At 36.6% G+C, this 13,750-nt stretch overlaps 1 protein-coding gene across 1 annotated transcript in view; it reads left to right on the forward strand.

Annotated features, from left to right (window-relative positions):
• BMP3 (bone morphogenetic protein 3) overlaps nucleotides 1-13,750 on the forward strand; it is a 55,969-nt gene that overhangs the window by 14,950 nt on the left and 27,269 nt on the right. Inside the window, exon 2 of the mRNA XM_044681610.1 lies at nucleotides 8,828-9,741. Within this exon, the coding sequence (XP_044537545.1) occupies nucleotides 8,828-9,741 (914 nt within the window). The remainder of the gene's footprint in view (nucleotides 1-8,827; nucleotides 9,742-13,750) is intronic.

The raw sequence follows: 13,750 nt of genomic DNA on the forward strand, positions 1-13,750 counted from the left end.
TATTAGGGAAGATTCAAAGATATAAAAGTACTCCTTGGTCTCACAAATTTAAAAATAACAGATAATATTTTAAGAATATAGGTCATGTTTATCAATAATAATACTAATTGATAATAATAATTAGCAAAAAATAATAATTCATTGTGTGAGAAAAATATAAACAGGGGCTGTGAGGGTTAACTGAAACCTTCATGGAGGAAATGGGTGTTTAAATTTGAATTTGAAAGTTAGTCAATAAACATTCATTAAATACCTACTATGTGATAAACACTGAGACTATGAAGAAAAGTAAAACTCACTGCTCTCAAGGATCTCACATTTAATGATAGAAAAAACATGTTAATAAGTAATATATAAGTAAGCTACATACAGTACAGATTTCAAATAACCCAGAGAAAGAAGTCACTAGAATTAAGGAGAATTAGGAAAGGCTTCCTGGTGAAAAAAAAATATTTAGCTGGGACTTGAAGGAAGCTAGGGAAGTTGGGAAAAAGAGATGAGAAGAGAGAGTATTCTAAACATGCTGGTAAAAATGCCTAGAATTGAGGTACTGGGCAGTAGATCCAAGATAGTGAAGAAAACACAGGGACTTGCCTGAGCTCTCAAAATTCCCCTTTGAACAATTTTGAAAATAATGCCCCAAGATGAATTCTGAAGTGGTAGAAACCACAAAAGATGCAGGAGAAATGATTTTTCAATCCAGGACAAGTTAAAAAGTTGGCAAGAAAGTTTTATCACCCTGGGATGAGAGTGACATGCAGTACAATGCAGTTTGTACCAGGGTAAACCCCATGTGGGCAAGCCAGCTTCAGGCCACAGGGGCAACTGAATTAGTAACAGTAGCTTTCAGAACTCTTAGCCCACAGAGGGTAAGTGGGTAGGACAATTGGTCAAAAGGAGATTGCATTTCTTTTTCTCATTTCTTCATTTTATTTTATTTTTTAGATATTACCCAATCATATACAACTTACAACCTTGTCCTCTGTCTATTCATACTTTTTCTAACTGTCCTAGTAATGACAAAGTTCTTCCCATATTAGAATGTAAAATGTTTATTGAATCCATTATTTCTATTTCCTATTTACCTTTTTGTCCTTCTCTTAAATCATGTATGTGAAAGTCAATTTTTCTATTCAGTTTTAGCCTTTTCATCATGGATGCTTGAAAGTCATCTATTTCATTGAATATTCATTTTTCCCCTGAAGGATTGTACTTATTTTTTTGCTGGATAGGTAATTCCCAGTTGTAATCCTAGCTCTTTTGCTCTCTGGAATATCTTAATCCAAGACCTCAAATGCTTTCATATATAAATTGTTAAATCTTGTGTTATCCTGACTATGATTCTGCCTTAGTTTAAATTTTTCTTTTTGACTGCTTGCAATATTTTCTCCTTGATCTGAGAGTTCTCCAATTTGGCTATAATATTCCTGAAAGTTGTCATTTTGGAGTTTCTTTTAGGAGGTGGTTGGTGGATTCTATCAATTTCTATTTTATCCTCAGGTCCTAGAATATCAGGACAATATTTCACCATAATTTCTTAAAATAAGATGTCTAGGTTCTTTTTTATCATGGATTTTAAGTAGTCCAATAATTCTAAAATTTTCTTTCTGCGATCTCCTTGATCATTTGTTTTTCCAATGATATATTTCACATTTTCTTCTACTTTTTTTCTTTTTACTGTTTCTGGATCTCTCACGGAGTCATAGAATCATTTGCCCTTTTCTAATTTTTAAGAAATTATTTTCTTCAGTGAGCTTGTTTACTTCCTTTTTCATATGGCCAATTTTGCTTTTAAGAGTTCTATTTAGTGGATTTTTGTGTCTTTTTTATCATTTGACCTATTCTGTATTTTAAGGTATTATTTTCTTCACATTTTTTGTGCCTCCTTTACCAAGCCATTGACTCTTTTTTCATGATTTTCTTGCATCACTCTCATTTCTTTTCCCGATTTTCTCTCAGCCTCTCTTATTTGACTTTTTAAATCCTTTTTGAGTTCTTTAAGGGCCTGAAACCAATTCATTTTTTTTGAGGCTTTATATGTAACTACTTTGATTTTGCCACCTTATTCTGAGTTTGTGTTTTAATCTTTCTTGTCACCATAATAACTTTTTATGGACAGATTCTTTTTTGGGGTGGGGGGATGGGGGCTCATTTTTCCAGCCTATTTCCTGACTTTTAATTTTATGTTAAAGTTGGGCTTTGCTCCTGAGGTGAAGGAGACATTGTCCCAAATTTCAGGTTTTTCATGCTGCTGTTTTCAGAGCCGGGGGTTTATAAGTTTTCGAGTCTTCCAATTCCTCCATTTAAGGAGAGGTGATGTCAATGTTTTCCTGGTCTCTGAGGAATTAAAAGCACTATTTTCCACTCTGGAACTGTGACCAGGGTCACTGCTCATGTGATACCAAAAGCACTAGAGTACTAGTGAGCCTCCTCATCCTGAAAGTAGGATCCAGAATCATATATCATGATGCAACAGAATTCTGTGTCCAGCATCAGCAAAAGACGCCCTATAGTCTCCTTCTGACCAGTTGTGTGAACCTCTTATAGTATCTGAGTTGAGAACTTTGGAAGCTGCCACTCACCCCCAAAGCTTACTGTTGGCGTGCTGGTCTCTACTTTCCTGCTGACTTTCTAAGTTGTTTAGGGATGGAAAATTATTTTGCCTTGACCTTTTGTTGGTTCTTTCACTTCAGAATTTATTTTGAGGTATTATTTTAATGCTGTTTGTAGGGAAGCTTGGGAGAGTTCAGATGAGTCCTTGCCTTTATTCTGCCATGTTGGTTATGCCTTCTCAAGATGTAATTTTGAATACTGCTTATATTACACATTGTCAGATATATATATATATATATATATAAAGAAGTACAATGCCCAGTGCATGCCCTCAAAAATGTCTACTTTGACCCACAAGATGCCTATCAATATAAAACTTTTAAAATAACAAAAAGGGAACAATTTAAGGAATATACAAATTTATACAAAATTTATAAAATATACAAAATACAAAAATATAAAAAATATACAAAAAATACAAATAAAAAAGAAAATATATAAAAAAGAACAATACAAATATGCAATTAATTAAATGCCGCATGGCTGGTATAAACAATAAATTCAAAGTGTCATACAGAAAATTGTATGAGATATGTGGCATTTCCACTCTCTTCTGATACATTTGCTGAATTTGAATAGTCAGAAAGAAAGGTTAAACATATTGTAGCTGGACAAATTAGCTTGAAAAAAGGCATGAAAGTACAGGACATATTTCAAGGAAAGCATAGACAGTATATTTGTGGATGGAATTATTGTAGAGGATTAGGGAAAGATATAGGACCTTCATGTAAAAGGCCTTAAATGTTAGACAAAATAGTATGAAGCCGATCCTCTTGGAAAGGGGCTTACATGTGTATTTTTGTTCTGGTCACCTTAAGCAGTTGGTCTGGTAAAGTCTAGGGAATCTTGTCTCTAAATAATATTTTAAAATGCATAAAATAAAACATTAAGGATTAAAAAATGTCAATTATGCTAAAATATAGTTATCAAAATATTAAAAAACTAAGTTATCTGTGGCCTCTTGGTTAAGAACTTCTTCTCTGGGGTAAGAGAAATTAAAAAGGGTTTTAAACAGAGGAGTTATACTATATTTGAGGGGGAAATATATAGCATTAGTGAATGGTATAACTTGGAGGAATAATCCAGGAAAACAAAGAGTTGAACTTGAGTATGTAGTGCCAGTGGGGTCAGGGTCTGGTGATATATCAAGAAATAAAAATCAAGATATTTCCTGGAAAAACTGTACCTGCATGGGTAACTTAGCTTTAATCCCTTAAATCATTCTTTCAAAAAAGAAAAGAAATACTGGACTTTCTTCTACAAATCCTTAACTTATTCTCTGGCAGCAAATTAAGTACAATGAAAAATATTACTAGTGAAAAATCCAGTACTCTTTTTCACTGTCAATAATAAAAAAAATGGTAACAATGTAGGATAACTTTTAGGATACCCCTTCCCAAATCTAGCTCACAGGTTATATCCCCTTGATAAAGACAATCCTTCCTACCCCCACCAAACATGTGCAAATTCTTTCACAAATATAGTACAAGATATAGAGGTGTGCATGTATTCATGCACAGAGCCATGCATATAAGAAATATGGGTGACCAAGGTAACACATATCTCTGCTACTACTGGGTCCTAGTGATTTTTGCTTCCTCTTGCTGTTCTCCTATGAACTCAATTTCTCTGTTCAGCCTTCCTCTTTGCTCCTCTTCACATCTTTCATTTCTGTACTCATCCAACTGCCAGGACTCCCTCCTGAAGACATCTACTATTGAACAAGATGCTCTTCTGTAAGGGCACTATTGTGAATGGGTGAAGACAGAAATCACCTCTCCTTTCTGAATCCTCACCTCCCTCCATCACTGCATTCTGCAAGAAGTACAAAGGAAAAAGCAAAGAATAATTCTTGGGTTCTTCCACCATATTTGACTCTTCTTGACTGCAAGAGATGATTCATTTTGAGAGCTTGCTACCCTGTAAGAGTAAGGCTACCCTATAGCTATCCTATAATTTCATCAAGTTAATTAGGGAACTTCTTGAGGTGCCCTCTTCCCTCAACTCCCCTTTTATCTCTGTGTTTGCCCCAGTTTCAATAAAAAATTTTTTTCACACACACCCCCTTTTTTCCTTCCTTAATATGTCCTTTTTTCTTTTTCTTTTAGATTTTTTAACTCCCAAGATCATAGCTTGTTTCATTCTTTCATTGTCCCTTAAAGATGATTGAACTCTGAAAGGACAATAATTATCTCCTCCCCCTTTTGAAACATAAGCACTGGATATCTTTTAAGATGTTTGAACTCATTTTTTTCTTGTTTCTCTTATCTGTTGCATTTATCTTGTTAGTCTCTACATAGCTTTAGTTTTCTCAAACATTGAAAGCCTTTTTTCCCATTAAATATATCATGTTGCAGTTTAATCTTTCCTTTCTTATAGCTGAAATATTGTTCTGCATTATAATGGCTGGATTTCTTCGACATGGTACCTGTCTCTTTATACACACTTGCAGCATTTATTTTTTCTTTACCTTTAGGACTTGAAACATGGTAATAACATTGTTGGATACTTCATTTCTCTCTGAGGATAGCTTGTGAAATCTATCTATCCCTTGCCCTCTTGTTTGAATACTTCATGATTTTCTTTTATGATTTCTTGAAATATGACATAAGATTTTTGATTTTTTATTCTCTTCTGGGAACTTGGTAATTCTTAGATTTTTATTGTTATGTCCTATTTTCTACATTGTTTTAGATAATTTTTCTGTGTTATTCTAAAATTTTATCTTTTGGATTTGCATAATACATTGAGTATTTTTAGTTCTTTTTAGGACCTCCTTTCCCCCCCCCCACTCCCCTCACACCTCAAGGAATTCACTATGAATTTTTAACTTTGCTAGCCTCCCTACTTCTAAAAGCAATTTCTTTTGTCCTTTAAATTACTCTCTAGGTTTTAGTGGGCTTTCTTTTCTAAATCTCTATTTGTAGTTATTGCTGAATTATATAATTTTTAATAGTTTTATTCTAGGATTTTCTTACCCCATTTTATTTGTGTTCATTGTGTTATTTTTTCTTTGCTCTTTCAGCCAACATTTGTGCTGATTTACTGTTTCCTCTGGGGATGTAGATCCTGAACTTGCTGAGGGACTAAAGAGTATGACTAAGTTACTGCCAAGGCAGACACTTTACTGAGTTACAAAAGACATTGTTTTGGTGATTAAGGCTGCATCAAGCAGCTCCCAGCCCTGTTCCTGGCTTCTGTACTGCCAAATGATGATATCTCATCCTAAAACTTCCCTCAGGACCTGAAGCCTCCTCAGCCTGGAATATCCAATCACTCCTGCTGCCTTCTTAACCAGGAACACCCCTCTGTAAGGCCTTCTTCCTTCTCCCACTGCTGATTTCCTTCTGGGTCCTCCATTTCGTGGAAGAGCCAAAGCCAGTCTTCATTCCCCTCCCAACCTTGTTCTCAACCTCTGGATTTCAAAACTAAATTCAAAATTCCTTGTCATTGGGAATTTCCTCCCCACCCCCAATCAGATTTTCATCTCCTTTTGGTGTGTTGTCTTTCTCCATTAGAAGAGAAACTCCTGGAGGTCAGGAGCTGTTTTCCATTTTGCATGTGTGTGTATGCTCAAGGCTTAGTACAGTGCCCGGCAAATAGTGAACATTTAATAAATACTTGTTTCCTTCCTTTCTTCCCAACATTCTCCTTTCTTTAGAGTCATTGTAACTACCACCATTCAGATGAACACTGTGGAGTCTGGAGTGTGAAGTCAGGCATGTAGAGCACATAACAGGGAATTAAATTGATAGTGTGGTCTTATATGATATTTTTAAAATTTTGATTACCTTGCCAAGTTACTTTTATTTCTTCTATTTTAATTGCTATTCTCTTATTTCATTTGGCACCTAGCTTTATTCTGTGAGGAACTGGAATAAGGAACAACTGTTGAATATTCCACTTTGCCAGAAGATTTCTCCTGAGAAACTCTTAAGAGAGAAACATTTTTAAACAAAATAAAGGAAAAATAAATAGAATTAATTGGAACAGTAAAGATTTTGCACCCATAACCTTTGAATGGTTATGTTTGTTTACTAACCAGTGGCTAGATCTGTAGAGCTTAATCTCTCCATTCCATTTTAAGCCGGAACAGTTTCAATCTCTTGCATAAAGGTCTGGATAAAAATATATACTTGGATAAATGGTATGAATTAAAGCAAAAGATTGGGAACAAGTCTGATGCCATGACTTTGTTATAAAGGTCTGTAAAATATTATCTTGGTGTCATGGATTGTACAAATGTGCACCAATGGCAGGTTCTTCCTTTTCCTTCACACACTGTTAAAAATGAGTAAAACATGTTTCCCATTGTACTTCACTTGTGCTTAGGGAACTCAATGAACTCATTTTTAAAATTTCCACATCTTTAGAGAAATGTTTTGTTTTTACTAAAATATGTTTTTGATCAGGAACATGATTTCATGGTTGCGTGTGTTTTCCTGAAACAAATATGTAAGAGCATGGATTCTAGTGGTTTGATTATGGATCTGGGAATCAAATCTAGAGTTCAAACCTCAGGCTACTTTCTGGTTAACTGCACCATGCTGAACCCTCTTTGCTTCCCTCAATTATCTCTTTGGAGAGTGAGAAATGAAGAGAATCTATTTTTTATTTTAAAACACATGACAAATATGTTTTACAAACCCAACTTGCTAACTATATTAATGGAATGTCACAGGATTCAGCCAAATTTCAAGACTAGTAGAGGCAAAGCACTACATTAAAATTAAATTAAATGTAACAATTTGAATAAATACTTTATTTCCTCAGTAAAAGCAAATACATTTTTTTGGGCTTGGCTATTCCATCTTCATTCTTCACCCTCACTTTGTTTACTCTAATGTGGGGGAAGTTATGATTCATTTTTGTTATAATGGAAAAAAGTATTCAAGTTAGTGTCAGAATCCCCAGGTTTAAGTCCTGGAACCTGAATGACTGGGCTGATGAGAGGACAAGAGACCATAGTATGAGGAACAATGAAAGGAACTAGGGATTTTTGGCCTGTAAAAGAGATTTAGCAAGTGCAAGACAGCTGTTTTCAAGTACTTCACAAGATCCCAGAACTTGAGCAATAAAAGGAACCTTAGTAGCCATATGGTCCAACATGAAGGGCATCCCCATTAGGAAATACCAGTCTCTGCTTGAAGTCCTCAAGACAAGAGGCAACCCTCTACTTCTCAAGACAGCCTTTTCTACCTGTGAACCACTCTAATTGTTAGGGAGGCCCAGGAAAACATAAATAGAAGTAATGGACAGGGAGTTATAGAGAACAGATTTAAGATTATTGACAGGAAGGAATGCTAATTGGACAACCTGTGATTAACTTATGGAAGGACAGAGAGAAGAGGCATAAGAATGAGTTGCCATCCTCAGCACTGGGAGAAATATCTGTGTTAACAGACACATTTGAGGAAAGAAAATTGCTTAATAGGGAGAACTTTCTAGAAGTAGAATGTGTTGCCCCCAAATCAGTAGAAAATAATTTTTTTCATTTAATTATAATGTAGCACTTTCCCCATGCTGCCATGAAACTTAGTTGAATTCTCCAGAGTTGCATCTCATCTGAGATGTTTCCAAATTAAAATCATTAATAGTTTTCAAGCAAAGGTTGACTTATCAGAAAGAGAATTCCTTTTCAGAGCAGGACTAGCTAATCTAAGGGCCCTGCTGATTCTTTAGTTCAACTCCCACATTTTAAAGATGAAGAAATGAAGGCCTAGAAAGGGTAAGCCCAAAGTTTCTTAATTGGTTGTGAAAGATGGAACCAGACCCAGTTTTCTCTTTCAGCCATTGCTCTCCCTCTTATAACATGCTGCCAACTCCATGGTTTTGGCCTTGATACTTACTTTCTCCTACCTTAATATCTGTAACATGTGGATAATAAGAGTTTTCACTACTTACCTCACTGGGTTTGTTGGGAGCCATAAGTGTAATCGAAAGAGCTTTGTAACTATGAAGCAATATACAAATAAAAGGCATTTAGTATTTTCCAAATGAGGGTAAGAGATATGGGAAAGTGTTACTTTGTCATACTTAACTGGCTTATTTAACTGGCTTACTGTGACTTGTAGGCACACCTCTTTCTCCAACATTATTAGCTCAGTGCATTTATGATGGCTCTTCAGAGAATAGAAATAATGATTAGATTTTACTTTGATCTTTTCTGGCATTTTGAATTTCTCCTGTTCTTTTTTTTTTTGCCCCCTTCTAGGGACCCTGGGAAACAAAGAGCTACATATTTTTAACTTGACTTCCCTAACCAAGTCTGAAAGTATTTTGTCTGCAACCTTGCATTTCTCCATTGGAGAACTAATAAACATTAGTTTGAGCTGCATATCTCCCAGAGGTTGTTCTCATCATGGATACAGGAAACAAATACAGATTGCCCTGTCTGCCTGGAGCCTAACACCAGATGGGAACCAAACGCAGTTTTTGGGCCATATTTTAGTAAATGTAGCTAAACTACATAGAGACCTGTTAGCCTGGCAATCCAAAGACATCACTCAAATCCTGACCAAAGCAAAAGAAAACGGTGAGTTTTTCATAGGAATCAAGATCACTTTTGAAGGACACTCCCTTTCAAAGAGAATGCTGACCAATTCTGAACCTTATATCTTAGTATATGCCAATGATTCATCTATTTCTGAATCAGAAAGTGTAGTATCAAGTCTCCAGGGACATTGGAATTTTCCCACTGGAGCCCTCGACAAGCTGAACAGCCACATGAGGACTGCTCTATCCAGGAAGCAGAGGAAGAAGCGCTCCATCAACAGACCCCTGCTGCCCCTGCAGAACAATGAGCTTCCAGGCACAGAATATCAGTATAAGGAGGATGGAGCTTGGGAGAAGAGGAAGCCTTATAAGACTCTCCAGATACAACCAGCTGAGAAGGGTAAGAGTAAAAAGAAGCAGAGAAAGGGCTCACAACAGAAAAGTGAGACACTGCAATTTGATGAGCAGACCTTAAAGAAGGCACGGAGGAAACAATGGATTGAACCCCGTAATTGTGCCAGACGGTACCTCAAAGTGGATTTTGCAGATATTGGTTGGAGTGAATGGATTATCTCTCCAAAGTCCTTTGATGCATATTATTGTTCAGGAGCATGCCAGTTCCCCATGCCAAAGGTAGGTACTTTCCCTTTTACTTTAGGCCCATCCTATTGAATAAGAAGGTGTTTTTCCCGTGTCTGCAAAATCCACCTGCCCTCTTATTTACTGCATTAGTGAGCCTAAGAGATAATAATGCTTACTCTTTAGGGGCTATTAAAATAGTATAAGATGAATATTGGTTTAAAAAATGTAGAAAAATTGTATGGAAAATTTAAATTTGCATCTATCCACAAAAACAAAAAAGTAGAATATAATCGAAGGATGATCTTTGAAAGATGTATTAAGGGAATGGTTGGAAAAAGTCATGGTCAAACAGTTCATCTGATTGATGTCCCAATTGAGAATATTTTTAAAATAGTCTTTTAGCGAAAGAATTGGCTCCAAGGATGATCAGAATTATAGATGGACCAGGTAAACTAACTCCTTAAAATGATCTCTAAACTGATTTAATTTAATGGTCCTGCCAAAGTACCAATCAAAGTACTAAAATAACGTCCCTGCCAAAAATCAAAAAGTAAGTGAAGAAAGAGGGTAAGATGGCTTTATGAACTTGTTCCAAAATCCATCTCATTTTGTCAGAACTTGTCTGTCTTTTCCAAAATCAGAATAAATCACACCATTACACCATATCCTGACAAATATATTGCTAGCAAACATCTACTATCCTTCCTTCCCCCATCTCACAATTCCAAGGACTTTTCCTTCACAAATCCAGTCGGTAAAATCTAGTTGCTCTCTAAGACCTTCTGTTAAGCCAATATCTGCACTCCAATCCTCAGCTTTTAACAATTCTAATCTCAGTTGTAAAATAGAAGTTGGCTCTATAAATGGAATTTAGACCAGGAATAGATTTTCTATGCAAAACTTGAAATGAATAAAAATTTTCCTATTAGATAATGGAAAAAAGGGCAAGAGTTGAAAAATCTCCTTTCCCACCCCCCCCCAATGACAAGTTCAGACTTATGGGTTTTAAAATAGTATTTGCATATTCCAAATTCTGTGATATTTAGGAAATAAAATCTACTGTACACCTCCAGCCTAGGGCTGATTTCCAGGTCTCTGTCCTTAAGGATTTGTTTTCTGTTTCAGTCTAAACGCCAGGGAATTGCATGAGCTTTTATTCTCTTTGTGGAATTTCTGAAAAGAGTTAGCATTTAGCCCATCCAAAAAGACAGATTACCCAGGGAATGGCCCCAGTTTCTACCATATTTCATGAACTGAAAATAAGTAGTCTATACATTTGCATTTCTTACAAAGAAGACTTTTGCAAATTAAATTTCAAATAAAAAAATATAGTGATTTAAAAAATGTACTCAAATCAGGAATGTAATTTTAAAAATCATGATGTCTTAAATTTGAGATGAAATGATTAATCTGCATTTTGCTGGTATGCCTGCCATTGCAATTTTGGAAGAGAGTCATGATGAGTTCAGTCTCAATTTAGACGTAATGTACTTGACTCTGATAGTCTCTGACTAAGACACAAGCCCTGTCTTGAAGGCCTATGGGCAACAGCCTCAGCATCTTCTGTGAACTCCAATCCGAAGTGCTAATTCCTTCCACTTTCCTGGTTATAGCTCAAAGATCTGTCTAGGAAATCAATTTACAATTTAATCTTTTGTTAAATATGCAGCCTTGCTCCTTCCTCATAGGCCCAGTTCTAGCTATAGTCACCTCCTTAATGTTGGGATTCCCATTGAGTCAACAAGAGAAACGTGGGGAAAAGGAGAGAAAGAAGAAAATGATGAAAATGTGTGTGAGAAGAATGCATTTGTGACCACTGTGTTGGGTTAAAGAGAATAGAAAACAGGAGAAGGAAGACTAAAGAAATAAAAAAATAAGGAGTTTTTGAAATTGGGGAAGGGGAATATTTACAATAGCCAGGTGTAGCAGACAGAGAACTAGATGCAGGTTCTGAGGAGCTGAACTTGAATTTCAACTCCATCACATTATTTGGGAGGTGTCACTTAGCATCCCTGGACTTGGGCAAATGGCCTCTAAAATCCATTTCAGCTCTTAAATCTCTGATCTTAGCTCCTTACATTCACACTGGACCTTAAATGCTGAACCATCATCACAAAGTCTGAAATCTGGTCCACTCCCAGAGCCAGTCTGATATGCCACTGAAGTGCAACAATTTCTTTGGAGATGAAGAGAAGTACAAGTGGTTCAGTTGAAACAATTGAAATCAGAATAACTTTAGTCAAAACTTGGATAGACATGACATCTAGGAGCCTTAGGTTTTCCATCGCCAAAGGGAAGGGTGGAAGTTTGGCCATTATGTTGAGTTCTCAATCTCTCATCACCTCATGTGTGATCAGCCTAACCTTTAAAACTTTCTGTTGTTTCTCAAACTCCCCAGTTTTTTTCTCCCCTTTGTTAATGGACTAATAATTGGGAGGTTCGAAAATGAGTACTATGAAGCTACCTTGTAAATGATCATTAATAAGATGGCATTACTATTATCTGTACAAAATTTTGCTTTAAAATCTCTTGGAGAGTACCAGAATATATTATGTTGAAATATTGTTGAACACTTTGAGAAAAGGGAAAATAAAAGCTTTTGATTAGACCAATCCAATAAGTTGTGGAGCTGTGCCAATTCAGTGCAAAATGGGACTGCTTGCACCCCATCACAAAAGCTGCCCAGGGCATGCATCATCCGAGCCCCTCCAGTGAGTTAGACTCAGGTTTTTACATAGCTGAGCTCTTCATCTGCAAAAGTTGACAACCTGTTCTATAATTCAGAACAGCTGTGTTCTGCTTTTTCCAAATTCCAGGCTTTGCCCTTTGTCTGCTTTCAATTAGATGGTTTCAGAACTATCACACCCATGTGTGCTGGACTGGAATACCATGAAGCATTGAGGCCAGGCCAAACCCTGTGTCCCAGGTCAGGAATGAAAGCTTTTAGCTGATGACATACTCTCCCCTGCTAATGCATCTGTAATCAAATTCAACTGAACAGCAAATCTCTCAAGGACATTGTAAGCTTGGCAGGTGCAAGTCTGACCGGTGCAGGTCATTGGGATTTTTCTGAGCTTTCTACCAAATGTAGCCTTTCTAGCTTAGTTAAGAGCAGAATATGTAATTTCACCTTCAAGCAAAGCATATGGCCAGCCAAGTGACTGTCCCCAGGCCCCAGTTAAAAAAATATATTGCTCTGTAGGAGTAAGATTTGAACTTACAATTTCATCGATATAAGGAACTTCTGGATAAAAAAAAAATCCCCTCAACCAAAGCAGGTCAACACCTTCCCCACAATTCTAGTCTTAGAGAATTACACAGACTATTGTGAGGTTGTGACTTGCTCAGGGTCACATAGACATTATGTTTCAGAAGCTGGTCTTGAACACAGGTCCTATCGACCTCTTCTCTCTTCCCAGTACCACACTCCCTGAAAAAAAAAAAAGGCACAAAGATACTAGTCATGTTTCAGTCATGGTTTGTTACAAAAATGATTACTTCGTCTGAAAAACTGGAAAGTTTAGGCAGGAACTAAGCACATCTAGAAAGCTTCTTTAAGATGAGGAGTCTCTCCCTTTTCTGAGCTTGGATCCTCTAGGACTCTGGGACTTCTCTCTTTTTTGACCCCTGGGATGGAGATAATGAATTACTAAAGTAGTTAAAGGTGGTGACAGAATGGATGCCAAAATGATGTCTTACTCTCTCTGGCAAGCAAAGATTTTTCCAAAAACCCTTGCTAAAGAAAGGACTATAGTATGGTTTTGCATATGTGAAAGATATTTTTATGGACCAGCATAGCAATTTATACTGTCGTGTCACAAAAGGCAGAATAAAAATTCAAACAACACTTATGACCAGGCTGCATATCTCCAAGTCAGCAAATTACTACTCTGCTCTTTTGTGTGTGACATAACTATTCCTGCTAGTTGCAGACATGACCAAAGGAAGGAAGGAAGGAAGGAAGGGAGAGAGAAGGAGGGAGGGAGGGAGGGAGGGAAGGAGGAGGAAGAGGAGGAGGAGGAGGAGGAGGAGGAGGAGGAGGAGGAGGAGGAGGAGGAGG

Source organism: Gracilinanus agilis, chromosome 6 (genome assembly GCF_016433145.1).
Source record: "Gracilinanus agilis isolate LMUSP501 chromosome 6, AgileGrace, whole genome shotgun sequence".
Taxonomy (NCBI): Eukaryota; Metazoa; Chordata; class Mammalia; order Didelphimorphia; family Didelphidae; genus Gracilinanus; species Gracilinanus agilis.